Source organism: Pseudophryne corroboree, chromosome 4 (assembly GCF_028390025.1).
Source record: "Pseudophryne corroboree isolate aPseCor3 chromosome 4, aPseCor3.hap2, whole genome shotgun sequence".
In the NCBI taxonomy this organism is placed as follows: Eukaryota; Metazoa; Chordata; class Amphibia; order Anura; family Myobatrachidae; genus Pseudophryne; species Pseudophryne corroboree.
This window is the reverse complement of record NC_086447.1, coordinates 937,831,566-937,849,829: the sequence shown is the minus strand read 5'-3', so window position 1 is coordinate 937,849,829 and position 18,264 is coordinate 937,831,566. Positions and strand designations below refer to the sequence as shown.

At 49.4% G+C, this 18,264-nt stretch overlaps 1 protein-coding gene across 2 annotated transcripts in view; it reads right to left on the bottom strand.

Moving 5' to 3' along the window:
• The window catches only part of SPATA17 (spermatogenesis associated 17), a 394,114-nt gene that overhangs the window by 216,633 nt on the left and 159,217 nt on the right, over positions 1-18,264 (bottom strand). For both annotated transcript variants that reach the window (XM_063919118.1, XM_063919117.1), the window contains one exon: positions 8,239-8,342. In XM_063919118.1, coding sequence (XP_063775188.1) covers positions 8,239-8,342 — 104 coding nt within the window. The remainder of the gene's footprint in view (positions 1-8,238; positions 8,343-18,264) is intronic.

Here is an 18,264-nt window from a genome sequence, read left to right as displayed (position 1 = left end):
ACCAAAGCTCCCAAACGGGCGGGAGAGTGCGGATGACTCTGCAGCCCCGAATGAGCAAACTCTAGGTCCTCCTCAGCCAGGGTATCAAACTTGTAGACTCTTGCAAAAGTGTTTGAACCCGACCAAGTAACAGCTCGGCAAATTTGTAAAGCCGAGACCCCTCGGGCAGCCGCCTAAGGAGGGCCCACTTTCCTCGTGGAATGGGCTTTTACAGATTTAGGGTGCGGCAGTCCAGCCGTAGAATGTGCTAGTTGAATCGTGCTACAGATCCAGCGAGCAATAGTCTGCTTAGAAGCAGGAGCACCCAGCTTGTTGGGTGCATACAGGATAAATAGCGAGTCAGTTTTCCTGACTCCAGCCGTCCTGGAAACATATATTTTTCAGGGCCCTGACTACGTCCAGTAACTTGGAATCCTCCAAGTCCCAAGTAGCCGCAGGCACCACAATAGGTTGGTTCACATGAAAACTGATACCACCTTAGGAAGGAATTGGGAACGAGTCCTCAATTCCGCCCTATCCATATAAAAAAATTAGATAAGGGCTTTTGCATGATAAAGCCGCTAATTCTGATACACGCCTGGCCGACGCCAAGGCCAACAGCATGACCACTTTCCACGTGAGGTATTTTAGCTCCACGGATTTAAGTGGCTCAACCCAATGCGACTTCAGGAAATCCAACACCACGTTGAGATCCCACGGTGCCACTGGAGGCACAAACGGGGGCTGACTATGCAGCACTCCCTTAACAAAAATCTGAACTTCAGGCAGTGAAGTCAGTTCCATTTTGGAAGAAAATCGATAGAGCCGAAATCTGGACCTTAATGGAACCCAATTTTAGGCCCATAGTCACCACTGACTGTAGGAAGTGCAGAAATCGACCTAGCTGAAATTCCTCCGTTGGGGCCTTCCTGGCCTCACAGCACGCAACATATTTCCGCCATATGCGGTGATAATGGTTTGCGTTCACTTCTTTCCTAGCTTTAATTAGCGTAGGGATAACTTCCTCCGGAATGCCCTTTTCCTTCAGGATCCGGCGTTCAACCGCCATGCCGTCAAACGCAGCCGCGGTACGTCTTGGAACAGACAGGCCCCCTGCTGCAGCTGGTCCTGTCTGAGCGGCAGAGGCCATGGGTCCTCTGAGATCATTTCTTGGAGTTCTAGGTACCGAGCTCTTCTTGGCCAATCCGGAACAATGAGTATAGTTCTTACTCCTCTCCTTCTTATTATTCTCATTACCCTGGGTATGAGAGGCAGAGAAGGGAACACATACACCGACTGGTACACCCACGGTGTTACCAGAGCGTCCACAGCTATCGCCTGAGGGTCCCTTGACCTGGCGCAATATCTTTGTAGCTTTTTGTTGAGGCGGGACGCCATCATGTCCACCTGTGGCCTTTCCCAACGGTGTACAATCATTTGGAAGACTTCTGGATGAAGTCCCCACTCTCCCGGGTGGAGGTCGTGTCTGCTGAGAAAGTCTGCTTCCCAGTTGTCCACTCCGGGAATGAACACTGCTGACAGTGCTAACACATGATTTTCCGCCCATCGGAGAATCCTTGTGGCTTCTGCCATCGCCATCCTGCTTCTTGTGCCGCCCTGTCGGTTTACCTGAGCGACCGCCGTGATGTTGTCTGACTGGATCAGCACCGGCCGGTGTTGAAGCAGGATCTAGCCTGACTTAGGGCATTGTAAATGGCCCTTAGTTCCAGAATATTTATGTGTAGGGAAGTCTCCTGACTTTTCCATAGTCCTCGGAAGTTTCTTCCCTGTGTGACTGCCCCCCAGCCTCGAAGGCTGGCATCCGTGGTCACCAGGATCCAGTCCTGTATGCCGAATCTGCGGCCCCCTAGAAGATGAGCACTCTGCAGCCACCACAACAGCGACACCCTGGCCCTTGGAGACAGGGTTATCCGCCGATGCATCTGAAGATGCGACCCGGACCACTTGTCCAACAGATCCCACTGGAAGATCCTTGCATGGGACCTGGTGAATGAAATTTCTTCGTAAGAAGCTACCATCTTTCCCAGGGCTCGCGTGCATTGATGCACCGACACCTGTATTTGTATTAGGAGGTCTCTGTCTAGAGATGACAACTCCTTGGACTTCTCCTCCGGGAGAAACCCTTTTTTTTCGGTTCTGTGTCCAGAACCATACCCAGGAACAGTAGACGCGTCGTAGGAACCAGCTGCGACTTTGGAATAATCAGAATCCAGCCGTGCTGTTGTAGTACTTCCCGAGATAGTGCTACTCTGACGAACAACTGCTCCCTGGACCTCGCCTTTATAAGGAGATCGTCCAAGTATGGGATAATTATTTCGGCCATTACCTTGGTAAATACCCTCGGTGCCGGGGACAGACCAACGGCAACATCTGGAATTGGTAATGACAATCCTGTACCACAATTTTGAGGTACTCCTGGTGAAGAGGGTAAATAGGGACATGCAGGTAAGCATCCTTGATGTCCAGTGATACCATGAAATTCTCCAGGCTTGCAATAATCGCCCTGAGCGATTCCATTTTGAACTTGAACCTTCGTATATAAGTGTTCAAGGATTTCAATTTTAGAATGGGTCTCACCGAACCGTCTGGTTTCGGTACCACAACATTCTGGAATAGTAACCCCGGCCTTGTTGAAGGAGGGGTACCTTGATTTCACCTGCTGGAAGTACAGCTTGTGAATTGCCGCCAGTACTACCTCCCTTTCTCCGAGGGCAGCAGGCAAGGCTGATGTGAGGTAACGGCGAGGGGGAGTCGCCTCGAACTCCAGCCTGTATCCCTGTGATACTACTTGCAGAACCTAGGGATCCACCTGTGGGCAAGCCCACTGGTCCCTGAAGTTCCCGAGACGCACCCCCACCGCACCTGTCTCCACCTGTGGAGCCCCAGCGTCATGCGGTGGACTCAATGGAAGCGGGGGAAGATTTTTGATCCTGGGAACTGGCTGTCTGGTGCAGCTTTTTCCTTCTTCCCTTGTCTCTGTGCAGAAAGGAAGCGCCTTTGACCCGCTTGCTTTTCTGAAGCCGAAAGGACTGTACCTGAAAATACGGTGCTTTCTTAGGCTGTGAGGAAACCTGAGGTAAAATTTTTTCTTCCCAGCTGTTGCTGTGGATACGAGGTCCCAGAGACCATCCCCAAACAATTCCTCACCCTTATAAGGCAGAATCTCCATGTGCCTTTTAAAGGCAGCATCACCTGTCCACTGCCGGGTCTCTAATACCCTCCTGGCAGAATGGACATTGCATTAATTCTGGATGCCAGCCGGCAAATATCCCTCTGTGCATCCTTCATATATAAGACGACGTCTTTAATAAGCTCTATGTTAGCAAAATATTATCCCCGTCTAGGGTATTAATATTATCTGACAGGGTATCAGACCACGCTGCAGCAGCACTATTTATGCTGAGGCAAATGCAGGTCTCAGTATAGTACCTGAGTGTGTATATACAGACTTCAGGATAGCCTCCTGCTTTTTATCAGCAGGGTCCTTCAAAGTGGCCGTATCCCCAGACGGCAGTGCCACCTTTTTTGACAAACGTGTGAGCGCCTTATCCACCCTAGGGGATATCTCCCAACGTGACCTATCCTCTGGCAGGAAAGGGTATACCAGCAGTAACTTCTTAGAAATTACCAGTTTCTTATCGGGGGAACCCACGCTTCTTCACACACTTCATTCACTCATCTGATGGGGGAACAAAACACTGGCTGCTTTTTCTCCCCAAACATAAAACCCCTTTTATGTGGTACTTGGGTTAATGTCAGAAATGTGTAATACATTTTTCATTGCCGAGATCATGCAACGGATGTTCCTAGTGGATTGTGTATATGTCTCAACCTCGTCGACACTGGAGTCAGACTCCGTGTCGACATCTGTGTCTGCCATCTGCGGTAACGGGCGTTTTTTTTGAGCCCCTGATGGCTTTTGAGACGCCTGGGCAGGCACGGGCTGAGAAGCCGGCTGTCCCACAGCTGTTACGTCATCCACCCTTTTATGTAAGGAGTTGACATTGTCGGTTAATACCTTCCACCTATCCATCCACTCTGGTGTCGGCCCCACAGGGGTCGACATCCCATTTATCGGACTCTGCTCCGCCTCCACGTAACCTTCCTCATCCAACATGTCGACACAGCCGTACCGACACACCGCACACACACAGGGAATGCTCTGACTGAGGACAGGACCCCACAAAGTCCTTTGGGGAGACAGAGAGAGAGTATGCCAGCACACACCAGAGCGCTATATAATGCAGGGATTAACACTATAACTGAGTGATTTTTTCCCCCCAATAGCTGCTTGTATACACATATTGCACCTAAATTTAGTGCCCCCCCTCTCTTTTTAACCCTTTGAGCCTGAAAACTACAGGGGAGAGCCTGGGGAGCTGTCTTCCAGCTGCACTGTGAAGAAAAAATGGCGCCAGTGTGCTGAGGGAGATAGCCCCGCCCCTTTTTTGGCTGACCTTTCTCCCGCTTTTTTCATGGATTCTGGCAGGGGTAATTTATCACATATATAGCCCTGGGACTATATATTGTGATGATTTGCCAGCCAAGGTGTCTTATATTGCCCTCAGGGCGCCCCCCCTCAGCGCCCTGCACCCATCAGTGACCGGAGTGTGAGGTGTGCATGAGGAGCAATGGCGCACAGCTGCAGTGCTGTGCGCTACCTTGTTGAAGACAGAAGTCTTCTGCCGCCGATTTTCCGGAACACTTCTTGCTTCTGGCTCTGTAAGGGGGCCGGCGGCGCGGCTCCGGGAACGAACACCAAGGTCGGGTCCTGCGGTCGATCCCTCTGGAGCTAATGGTGTCCAGTAGCCTAAGAAGCCCAAACTACCACCAGTTAGGTAGGTTCGCTTCTTCTCCCCTTAGTCCCTCGCTGCAGTGAGTCTGTTGCCAGCAGATCTCACTGTAAAATAAAAAACCTAAATATACTTTCTTTCTAGGAGCTCAGGAGAGCCCCTAGTGTGCATCCAGCTCAGCCGGGCACAAGATTCTAACTGAGGTCTGGAGGAGGGTCATAGTGGGAGGAGCCAGTGCACACCAGGTAGTCCTAAAGCTTTCTTTAGTTGTGCCCAGTCTCCTGCGGAGCCGCTATTCCCCATGGTCCTTACGGAGTCCCAGCATCCACTTAGGAGTGGACGTCAGAGAAATAGTATCAAGGGTACTGTAATGGAAACTACTGAGGAGGAAAGGGATTTAGGAGTCACTATTTCAAATGACTTGAAGGCAGGAAAGCAAGGCAACAAAGCAATGAGAAAGGCAAGTCAGATGCTTGGTTGCATAGGGAGAGGAATCAGTAGCAGGAAAAAAGAAGTGGTAATGCCACTGTATAGGTCATTGGTGCGGCCCCATCTGGAATACTGTGTCCAGTTCTGGAGACCATGGTGGTCATTCCGAGTTGATCGCTCGTTATTTTTTTTTGCAACGGAGCGATTAGTCGCTAATGCGCATGCGCAATGTCCGCAGTGCGACTGCGCCAAGTAAATTTGTTATGCAGTTAGGTATTTTACTCACGGCATTACGAGGTTTTTTCTTCGTTCTGGTGATCGTAATGTGATTGACAGGAAGTGGGTGTTTCTGGGCGAAAACTGGTCGTTTTATGGGTGTGTGTGAAAAAACGCTACCGTTTCTGGGAAAAACGCGGGAGTGGCTGGAGAAACGGAGGAGTGTCTGGGCGAACGCTGGGTGTGTTTGTGACGTCAAACCAGGAACTAAACTGACTAAACTGATCGCAGTGGAAGAGTAAGTCTCGAGCTACTCAGAAACTGCAAAGAAAATTCTATTCGCAATTTTGCTAAGCTAAGATACACTCCCAGTAGGCGGCGGCTTAGCGTGTGCAAAGCTGCTAAAAGCAGCTTGCGAGCGAACAACTCGGAATGACCACCCATATCTCCAGAAGGATATAAATACATTAGAGAGCGTACAAAGAAGGGCAACTAAAATGGTGCATGGCCTACATCACAAAACTTACCAGGAAAGGCTAAAAGATCTTAACATGTATAGTTTGGAGGAGAGAAGGGAAAGGGGGGACATGATAGAAACTTTCAAATATATCAAGAGTCTTAACAAAGTCCAGGAGGGAAACATTCTTCAAAGGAAGAGAAGTATTAGAACTCGAGGACATGCACTGAGACTGGAGGGGGGGAGATTCAGGGGAAATTTAAGGAAAAATCACTTCACAGAAAGGGTAGTGGATAAGTGGAATAGCCTCCCATCAGAGGTGGTAGAGGCTAAGACTGTAGAGCAATTTAAACATGCTTTGCATAGGCATATGAATATCCTTACAAAGAATTAAGGTTCAAAAAGAGTTGAGATTGCCTAAAGGATTGAAAAAAGGGGCAGACTAGATGGGCCAAGTGGTTCTTATCTGCCATCAAATTCTATGTTTCTATGTTTCAATGCAGCCTTCTATTGGCTGAGAGAGAGAGGACAGGTGTAATGCAGCCTTCTAATGGCTGAGAGAGAGGACAGGTGTAATGCAGCCTTCTATTGGCTGAGAGAGGGGACAGGTGTAATGCAGCCTTCTAATGGCTGAGAGAGAGGACAGGTGTAATGCAGCCTTCTATTGGCTGAGAGAGGGGACAGGTGCAATGCAGCTTTCTACTGGCTGAGAGAGAGGACAGGTGCAATGCAGCCTTCTATTGGCTGAGAGAGAGGACAGGTGCAATGCAGCCTTCTATTGGCTGAGAGAGAGGACAGGTGCAATGCAGCCTTCTATTGGCTGAGAGAGGGGACAGGAGCAATGCAGCTTTCTATTGGCTGAGAGAGGGGACAGGCGCAAAGCAACTTTCTATTGGCTGAGAGTGTACAGGCGCAAAGCTGCCTTTTATTGGCTGAGAAGACAGGTGCAATGCAGACTTCTATTGGCTGAGAGCAGACAGGCGCAAAGCAGCCTTCTATTGGATGAGAGCAGACAGGCGCAAAGCAGCCTTCTATTGGCTGAGAGAGAGGACAGGTGCAATGCAGCCTTCTACTGACTGAGAGCGGACAGGCTGAAGCAGGCTTCTATTGGCTGAGAGCAGACAGGCGCAAAGCAGCCTTCTATTGGATGAGAGCAGACAGGTGCAAAGCAGCCTTCTATTGGATGAGAGCAGACAGGTGCAAAGCAGCCTTCTATTGGCTGAGAGAGAGGACAGGCCCAATGCAGCCTTCTATTGGCAGGGAGCAGACAGGCTCAAGCAGCCTTCTATTGGCTGGGAGTGGACAGGCGCAAAGCAGCCTTCTATTGGCTGGGAGTGGACAGGCGCAAAGCAGCCTTCTATTGGCTGAGAGCGGACAGGCGCAAAGCAGCCTTCTATTGGCTTAAATCAGTCAGGCACAAAGCAACTTTCTATTGGTTGAGATCGGACAAGCATAAAGCAGCCTCCTATTGGCTGAGAGCGGACAGGCACAAAGCAGATTTCTATTGGTTGAGATCGGAAAGGCACAAAGAAGCCCGTTTGGAACTTCTGTGCATGCTCAAAAGCAGGGCAACAGGGAGAATGCCCCAGCCCAGCTGCCCTTACCATCTGATAACCTACAGGTCCTGGCAACCTACCGCTATGAATACACGAGTGGCTGGCTGCTCCCTCTTGGCTGCCCTCCTCCAGCAGTGACAATGGTGACGTGCTACTGACACTGGGGGATGAAATGTCAGAACGTCTCATTCCTGCAGAAAAGGACGAGTAGCAGGAGGCAGGAATTCAGCTGCCTGACAAGTAGGAATGCCGGGACGACTGAGCCAGACCAACCCATCCACCCCAGACAGCAGAGGAAAGTGGGTAAAGATATGGAGAGAGAAATTCATTAAATATATAAGTGTGGGGGTGATAAGTTGGGAGGAGTAAGAGACAAAATCATACGTGTATGGAAAACGGGGCATTTGTTACACTTAGTGGAATGATAAATAAAAAATAAAATATATATATATATATATATATACACACACACACACACACACACACACACAGATGTATTCTCCTTCATGCTTACTGCAGTCTGCCCTTCTAGTCATGAGCGCATGTGCTGCATACAGAATGCTACTTTACAGTGTCAGTGGCTGTTTTCTAGGAAGTTTTTTTACAGTGTCAATGGTGCGAACGATGGTGGCGTGTAAAGTGTTGCAGCGTCTGTAGACACTGACAGGGTGCGTCTTGGTCGCCGCATATGCACGGATGTGCTTACACACCCAGAGCAAGCTGCTATGGCGGTGTAGACACTGAGGCTTACGTGGCCCTTAGTACATGTTGGGATCTGCACTCTTACCTTACTAAGTTATTCTTGATGGTCAAACTCTCCAAATACTTCTTCAATGCGTAGTAATTGTGGACATATTTCCGGACATAGTGACCCCGCCATCTCTTCTGAATCTAAAAAGAAGTTATAAATTACAGTTTACCAGATTATACTCTGGGCAAGAGAATAAAACTTCAATCATAATAACACACACACACACACACACACACACACACACACACACACACACACACTTATGTGTGTAGTAGGTGCGCTCCCCAAAAAGGGGGTATGGCCTCATGGCTATGGACTGTCTCACCACAATCAAGATGGTTTGGAGGTATACTAACAATAAGATTTTAAACCTACCCTAAAATCTTTTTCTCCTAGTACCTTGAGGATGCTGGGGACTCCGTAAGGACCATGGGGTATAGACGGGCTCCGCAGGAGACATGGGCACTCTAAGACTTTAGATGGGTGTGAACTGGCTCCTCCCTCTATGCCCCTCCTCCAGACCTCAGTTATAGAACTGTGCCCAGAGGAGACAGACAGTATGAGGAAAGGATTTTTATTAATCTAAGGGCGAGATACATACCAGCCCACACCATACACACCGTACAACATGGTATATACTAAACCAGTTAACAGCATGAACAAAACAGCATCAGCCAGAGACTGATCTCAACTGTAACATAACCCTTATGTAAGCAACAACTATATACAAGTCTTGCAGAATATGTCCGCACTGGGACGGGCGCCCAGCATCCTCTACGGACTAGGAGAAAAAGATTTACCGGTAGGTTTAAAATCTTATTTTCTCTTACGTCCTAGAGGATGCTGGGGACTCCGTAAGGACCATGGGATTTATACCAAAGCTCCAGACCGGGCGGGAGAGTGCGGATGACTCTGCAGCACCGATTGAGCAAACATGAGGTCCTCATCAGCCAGGGTATCAAACTTGTAGAATTTTGCAAAAGTGTTTGAACCCGACCAAGTAGCTGCTCGGCAAAGCTGTAATGCCGAGACGCCCCGGGCAGCCGCCCAAGAAGAGCCCACCTTCCTCTTGGAATGGGCCTTTACCGAATTTGGTAACGGCAATCCAGCCGTAGAATGAGCCTGCTGAATCGTATTACAGATCCAGCGTGCAATAGTCTGTTTAGAAGCAGGAGCGCCAACCTTGTTGGCTGCATACAGGACAAACAGTGCCTCTGTTTTCCGAACCCGAGCCGTTCTTGCTATATAATTTTTTAAGGCCCTGACTACATCAAGGGACTTGGAATCCTCCAAGGCACCCGTAGCCACAGGCACCACAATAGGTTGGTTCATATGAAACAACGAAACCACCTTAGGCAGAAATTGAGGACGAGTTCTCAACTCTGCACGGTCCACATGGAAAATCAGATAGGGGCTCTTGTGAGACAAAGCCGCCAATTCGGACACCCGCCTTGCAGATGCCAAGGCCAACAACATGACCACTTTCCAAGTGAGAAACTTCAATTCAACCGTTTGAAGAGGGTCAAACCAGTGTGATTTAAGGAACTGTAACACCACGTTAAGGTCCCACGGTGCCACTGGGGGCACAAAAGGAGGTTGGATGTGCAACACTCCCTTTACAAAAGTCTGGACTTCTGGGAGAGAAGCCAATTCCTTCTGAAAGTATATAGATCTGCACCTTAATGGAGCCTAACTTTAGGCCCATATCCACTCCTGTCTGTAGAAAATGGAGAAAACGACCCAGCTGAAAATCTTCCGTAGGAGCTTTCTTGGCTTCACACCAAGACACATATTTCCTCCAGATACGGTGATAGTGCTTCGCCGTTACCTCCTTCCAAGCTTTAATTAGAGTAGGGATGACTTCCCCCGGAATACCTTTCCTAGCTAGGATTTGGTGTTCAACCGCCATGCCGTCAAACGTAACCGCTGTAAGTCTTGGAACACACAGGGCCCCTGTTGTAACAGTTCCTCCCTGGGAGGAAGAGGCCACGGATCTTCTGTGAGCATTTCCTGAGGATCTGAATACCAGGCCCTTCGAGGCCAATCTGGAACAATGAGTATTGTCTGCACTCTTGTTCGTCTTATGATTCTCAATATTTTTGAGATGAGTGGAAGTGGAGGGAACACATAGACTGACTGAAACACCCACGGTGTCACTAGGGCGTCCACCGCTACTGCCTGAGGGTCCCTCGACCTGGAACAATACGTCCAAAGCTTTCTGTTGAGACATGACGCCATCATGTCTATTTGAGGGGGTCCCCAACAACTTGTTACCTCTGCAAAGACTTCTTGATGAAGTCCCCACTCCCCTGGATGGAGATCGTGCCTGCTGAGGAAGTTTGCTTCCCAGTTGTCTACTCCCGGAATGAAGACCGCTGACAGAGCGCTTACATGATTTTCCGCCCAGCGAAGAATCCTGGTGGCTTCTGCCATTGCTGCTCTGCTCCTTGTCCCGCCCTGGCGGTTTACATGCGCCACGGCTGTGACGTTGTCTGACTGGATCAGAACGGGTAGGTTGCGAAGAAGATTCTCCGCCTGTTGTAGGCCGTTGTATATGGCCCTCAATTCCAGTATGTTTATGTGTAGACAAGCCTCCTGGCTTGACCATATTCCCTGAATATGTTTTCCTTGTGTGACTGCTCCCCATCCTCGGAGGCTCGCATCCATGGTCACAAGAACCCAATCTTGAATGCCGAACCTGCGACCCTCTAGAAGGTGAGCACTCTTTGCATGGAACCTGCCGAACGGAATGGCCTCGTAGGCCGCCACCATCTTTCCCAATACTCGAGTGCATTGATGAACTGACACTCTTTTTGGTTTCAGCAGGTCCCTGACCATGTTCTGGAGTTCCTGGGCTTTTTCCAGTGGGAGAAAAACCCTCTGTTTTCCGTGTCCAGAATCATGCCCAAAAACGACAGCTGAGTTGTCGGAACCAACTGCGACTTTGGTAGATTTAGAATCCAGCCGTGTTGTTGTAGCACTCTCAGGGAGAGAGACACGCTTTTTAGTAACTGTTCTCTTGATCTTGCTTTTAATCAGGAGATCGTCCAAGTATGGGATAATTGTGACCCCCTGCTTGCGCAGGAGAACCATCATTTCCGCCATTACCTTGGTGAAAATTCTCGTGGGCTGTGGAAAGCCCAAACGGCAACGTCTGAAACTGGTAATGGCAATCCTGTACAGCGAATCTCAGGTACGGAGGATATATGGGGACATGAAGGTATGCATCCTTTATGTCTAGTGACACCATAAAATCCCCCCTTTCCAGGCTGGAGATCACTGCCCGGAGAGATTCCATCTTGAATTTGAACCTCTTCAAATATAGGTTTATGGATTTTAGATTCAGAATTGGTCTGACCGAGCCATCCGGCTTTGGGACCACAAATAGGGTTGAATAAAACCCCTTCCCCTGTTGCACTAGGGGAACCTTGATAATCACTTGCTGTTGACACAGCTTTTGTATGGCAGCTGAAACTATTGCCCTCTCTGGGGGAGAAGCTGGGAAGGCCGATTTGAAAAATCGGTGCGGAGGCACATCTTCGAACTCCAGTTTGTAGCCTTGGGATACAATTCCGACTACCCAAGGATCCAAATCCGACTGAACCCAGACCTGGCTGAAGAGTTGAAGACGTGCCCCTACCGGTGCGGACTCCCGCAGCGTGGCCCCAGCGTCATGCGGTGGATTTGGTAGAGGCCGGGGAGAACTTTTGCTCCTGGGAACTAGCCGTAGCTGGTGTTCTTTTCCCTCTACCTCTACCTCTGGTGAGGAAAGACGAGCCACACCCCCTTCTGAACTTATGAGACCGAAAGGACTGCATCTGATATTGAGGTGTTTTCTTTTGCTGTGGGGGAACGTAAGGCAAAAAAGAAGACTTACCCGCGGTAGCTGTGGAAACCAGGTCCGCGAGGCCCTCCCCAAATAAAACTTCACCCTTGTAAGGCAAAGCCTCCATATGTCTCTTTGAGTCAGCATCACCAGTCCATTGGGACCTTCTAACAGAAACTGCCATGGCATTGGCTCTTGAACCCAAAAGCCCAATATCTCTCGCAGCCTCTCTCATATATAACGCTGCGTCCTTGATGTGACCTAAGGTCAACAAAATACTATCTTTATCTAGGGTGTCCATGTCAGATGACAAGTTATCTACCCAAGCTGCAATTGCGCTACCCACCCATGCCGACGCTACTGCAGGTCTGAGCAGGACTCCCGTAGTCGCATAAATTGATTTTAAGGTAGTTTCCTGCCTGCGATCCGCAGGATCCTTTAGGGTCGCCGTGTCTGGAGACGGTAGGGCCACCTTCTTCGACAAGCACGTTAAGTCCTTGTCCACCATGGGCGAGGATTCCCACCGTAACCTGTCCTTTGAGGGGAAAGGATACGCCATAATAATTCTCTTGGGAACCTGCAGTCTCTTTTCTGGAGTTTCCCAAGCCTTTTCAAATAAAGCGTTTTGCTCATGAGATGGGGGAAACGTTACCTCAGGTTTCTTTTCCTTAAACATGCATACCCTCGCGTCAGGGAAAGAGGGGTCATCTGTGATATGCAAAACATCTTTTATTGCAATAATCATATATTGAATACTCTTGGCCACCCTTGGGTGTAACCTTGCATCATCATAGTCGACACTGGAGTCGGAATCCGTGTCGGTATCAGTGTCTGCTATCTGTATAAAGGGACGTTTATGGGACCCTGAAGGGTCTTGCGACACAGTAAAAGCCATGGATTGACTCCCTTCTTTGGACTCTGCTTTGTCCAATCTCTCATGTAATAAAGTCACATTAGCATTCAAAACATTCCACATGTCCACCCAATCAGGTGTCGGCTGTGCCGACGGAGACACCACCATCTGCTCTGCTTCCTCCCTAGACGAGCCTTCCGCTTCAGACATGTCGACACACACGTACTGACACCCCCACACACACTGGGACATATGGATATGGGGACAGACCCACAATAAGGCCCTTTGGAGAGACAGAGAGAGAGTATGTCAGCACACACCCAGCGCCCCTACGTTCTGAAACAAAGTCCCAGACTTGTAAAGCGCTTTTATAACTAAATTAGCACCAAATAAATGTGCCGCCCCCCCCCCCCCTCGTTTTTGCCCCCTGTTACTTGTACAGCAGGGGAAGAGTCCGGGAGCAGCTTCTCTGCAGCACGCTGTGGAGAAAATGGCGCTGGTTAGTGCTGAAGGATCAAGCTCCACTCCCTCGACGGCGGGCCTCGGTCCCGCTATTTTTCTTTATGCTGGCGGGGTTTTTAATATATACTGCCTCCGCAGTATCTATATATCTGCCAGTCTAATTCTGAGGCCATAATTGCTGCCCAGGGCGCCCCCCTGCGCCCTGCACCCTTGCTGTGCCTTGTGTGTGTGTGGGAGCAATGGCGCGCTGCGCGGTACCTAATGAAGATCTGAGGTCTTCGGCCGCCTTTGAAGTCTTCTTGCTTCCTTACTTACCCGTCTTCTATCTTCCGGCGCTGTGAGGAGGACGGCGGCGCGGCTCTGGGACGAACAGCAAGGACGACACCTGTGTTCCGACCCTCTGGAGCTAATGGTGTCCAGTAGCATAAGAAGCAGAGCCCATCAGTCCAGGAAAGTGGGTCTGCTTCTCTCCCCTCAGTCCCACGATGCAGGGAGCCTGTTGCCAGCAGTGCTCCCTGAAAATAAAAAACCTAACAAAAGTCTTTTCAGAGAAACTCAGTAGAGCTCCCCTAGTGTGCAACCAGTCTCCTCTGGGCACAGGATCTAACTGAGGTCTGGAGGAGGGGCATAGAGGGAGGAGCCAGTTCACAACCATAAAAGATCTTTAGAGTGCCCATGTCTCCTGCGGAGCCTGTCTATACCCCATGGTCCTTACGGAGTCCCCAGCAGGACGTAAGAGAAAAACTAATCAGCTCCTTCGGATTTCAGTATCACCTGTATGCGGATGATAGTCAGATCTATCCTCCCCTGATTTGTCACCATCTGTATTGGGCCATTTTACTGAATGCCTTTCTGCCATTTCATCTTGGATGACATCTCGCCACCTCAAACTTAATATTTCAAAGAGAGAGCTAATTATATTTCCACCGGCCAATAGTAGTTACCAACCTGATATCTCTATCACTGCTGAGAACTCTGCAATCACCCCTACCCCACAAGCTCGCTGCCTAGGTGTCATCCCTGACTCTGATCTGTCCTTTGTTCCCCACATTCAATGTGTCTCAAGGTCATGTAACATACATCTAAGAAACATATCCAGAATACGCCCATATCTTACACAAGACGCTGCAAACACTCTAATCCATGCTCTCATCATCTCCCGCATTGATTATTGCAATAGTCTCCTAACTGGTCTTCCCAAACATAGGCTCTCACCACTACAATCCATTCTGACTGCAGCTGCGAGGCTAATCTTCCTTGCCAGACGTTCATCGTCTGCAGATCCACTCTGTCAGTCCCTCCATTGGTTACCTGTACTCTACCGTATTCATTATAAAATACTTTTACTCACACACAAGGCCATTAACCAAACTACACCAACGTACATCACTTCTCTCATCTCATAATATCTCCCGACCTCTTCGCTCTTCACCAGATCTGCGTCTCTCATCCACACTCATTACTCGCTCCCACTCATGATTGCAGGACTTTCATCGGGCTGCACCCACTCTGTGGAATCTCCTCCCACGCACAATAAGACTCTCCTCTAGTCTCCAAACCTTCAAGTGTTCCCTGAAAACTCACCTCTTCAGGCAGCTTATCACATTCCAGAACCGCTCACATAACCGTCGTAAGCTTTCCTATCCGATTACTTTCTATCAGGACTGTGTTTGCTATCTGGTGACCGCTATGCTATACATAGTGCCTATCCTTGTGTATCTATGCCTATTTCCCTACAGAGTGTAAGCTTGCGAGCAGGGCCCTCCTACCTCTATGTCTGTCTGAGATCCTTGAGAAAGGGCAGTAGAGAATAAAACGCTTTGGCTAGCGCTAACGGTGACATCACTGCATCACGCCGACTGGCAGTGAACACACGGACACCTTAGGGAACCAGCCGGCAGGAGAGGATAACAAGCATCAGAGGTCGGCAGCGTTAGGGAGAGCGCAGTTTTCCTGCTGTCATCCAAAGTGCGATCCCCGCCGCCGGCAGACATCGCACCTCCGGCTATTTCCCATGGATTCTGCATCAAATTACTCTATTAAAGAGCATTAAACATTTACATTTTAACAAAAAACTTTTTTCTTTTTTACACAGGTATTGTGTTTGTCACAATATACATTTAGATATACACATTTCTTCACGCACTCCCTTGCTATACTTCATACCCAGTTATGTGTTATCACTGTTTTCTCTAACTGTAAAGCGCAACAGAATATGCTGCGCTATATAAGGAACTGTAAATAAATGAATAAATAATAAGAATTTACTTACCGATAATTCTATTTCTCGTAGTCCGTAGTGGATGCTGGGAACTCCGTAAGGACCATGGGGAATAGCGGCTCCGCAGGAGACTGGGCACATCTAAAGAAAGCTTTAGGACTATCTGGTGTGCACTGGCTCCTCCCCCTATGACCCTCCTCCAAGCCTCAGTTAGGATACTGTGCCCGGACGAGCGTACACAATAAGGAAGGATTTTGAATCCCGGGTAAGACTCATACCAGCCACACCAATCACACCGTACAACTTGTGATATGAAACCCAGTTAACAGCATGATAACAGAGGAGCCTCTGAATAGACGGCTCACAACAAGAACCCGATTAGTTAACAATAACTATGTACAAGTATTGCAGACAATCCGCACTTGGGATGGGCGCCCAGCATCCACTACGGACTACGAGAAATATAATTATCGGTAAGTAAATTCTTATTTTCTCTGACGTCCTAGTGGATGCTGGGAACTCCGTAAGGACCATGGGGATTATACCAAAGCTCCCAAACGGGCGGGAGAGTGCGGATGACTCTGCAGCACCGAATGAGAGAACTCCAGGTCCTCCTCAGCCAGGGTATCAAATTTGTAGAATTTTGCAAACGTGTTTGCCCCTGACCAAGTAGCTGCTCAGCAAAGTTGTAAAGCCGAGACCCCTCGGGCAGCCGCCCAAGATGAGCCCACCGTCCTTGTAGAATGGGCTTTTATTGATTTAGGCTGCGGTAATCCTACCGCAGAATGCGCCAGCTGAATAGTGCTACAAATCCAGCGCGCAATAGACTGCTTAGAAGCAGGAGCACCCAGCTTGTTGGGTGCCATCAGGATAAACAGCGAGTCAGTTTTCCTGACTCCAGCCGTCCTGGAAAAATAAAATTTTCAGGGCCCTGACTACGTCCAGCAACTTGGAATCCTCCAAGTCCCCAGTAGCCGCAGGCACCACAATAGGTTGGTTCAAGTGAAAACCTGAGACCACCTTCGGGAGAAACTGAGGACGAGTCCTCAACTCTGCCCTATCCATACAGAAAATCAGATAAGGCCTTTTACATGACAAAGCTGCCAATTCTGACACACGCCTGGCCAAGGCCAAGGCCAACAGCATGACCACTTTCCACGCGAGATACTTTCGCTCCATGGTTTTAAGTGGCTCAACCAATGCGACTTTAGGAAATCCAACACCACGTTGAGATCCAAAAAGTGCCACAGGAGGCACAAAAGGAGGCTGAATATGTAGTACTCCTTTAACCAAAGTCTGAACTTCTGGCAGTGAAGCCAGTTCTTTCTGGAAGAAAATCGACAGAGCCGAAATCTGGACCTTGATGGACCCCAATTTGAGGCCCAAACGTCACCCCTGCTTGCAGGAAGTGCAGGAATCGACATAGTTGAAATTCCTCCGTCGGGGCCTTCATAGCCTCCCACCAAGCAACAAATTTTCGCCAAACGCGGCGATAATGTCTTGCGGTGACATCCTTCCTGGCTATGATCAGGGTAGGGATGACTTCCTTCGGAATACCCTTTTCCTTTAGGATCCGGTGTTCTACCGCCATGCCGTCAAACGCAGCCGCGGTAAGTCTTGGAACAGACAGGGTCCCTGCTGCAGCAGGTCTTGTCTGAGCGGCAGAGGCCAAGGGTCCTCTGCCAACATCTCTTGAAGTTCCGGGTACCAAGCTCTTCATGGCCAATCCGGAACCCCGAGTATGGTTTTCACTCCTCGCCTTCTTATTATTCTCAGTACCTTGGGTATGAGAGGTAGAGGAGGAGACACATAAAACGACTGGTACACCCACGGTGTCACTAGAGCGTCCCCAGTGATCGCCTGAGGGTCCCTTGACCTGGCGCAATATCTTTTCAACTTCTTGTTGAGGCGGGACGCCATCATGTCCACCCGTGGTCATTCCCAACGGTTTACCCGCATTTGGAAAACTTCTGGATGAAGTCCCCATTCTCCTGGGTGTAGGTCGCCCATCGGAGAATCCTTGTGGCTTCTGCCATCGCCATCCTGCTTCTTGTGCCGCCCTGTCTGTTTACATGCGCGACCGCCGTGATGTCGTCTGATTGGATCAGTACCGGCTGGCTCTGAAGCAGGGGCCTTGCTTGGCTTAGGGCATTGTAAATGGCCCTTAGCTGCAGAATATTTATGTGAAGCGAAATCTCCTTGGAAATTTCTTCCCTGTGTGACTGCACCCCAGCCCCGAAGGCTGGCATCCGTGGTCACCAGGACCCAGTCCTGTATTCCGAATCTGCGGCCCACTAGTAGATGAGCCCTTTGCAGCCACCACAGCAGCGACACCCTGTTTCTTGCTGACAGGGTTATCCGCTGTTGTATCTGTACATGGGACCCGGACCATTAGTCCCACAGGTCCCACTGGAACGTCCTTGCGTGGAGTCTTCCGAATGGAATTATGCTTCGTACGAAGCTACCATTTTTCCCAGGACTCGTGTGCATTGATGTACCGACACCTGTCCTGGTTTTAGGATGTCTCTGACTAGAGATGACAACTCCTCGGCTTTTTCCACTGGAAGAAACACTCTTTTCTGGTCTGCGTTCAGAAACATTCCCAGGAACAGAAGACGTGTCGTCGGGACCAGCTGTGACTTTGGAATATTGAGAATCCAGTCGTGCTGTTGTAGCACTTCCTGAGAAAGTGCTACCCCC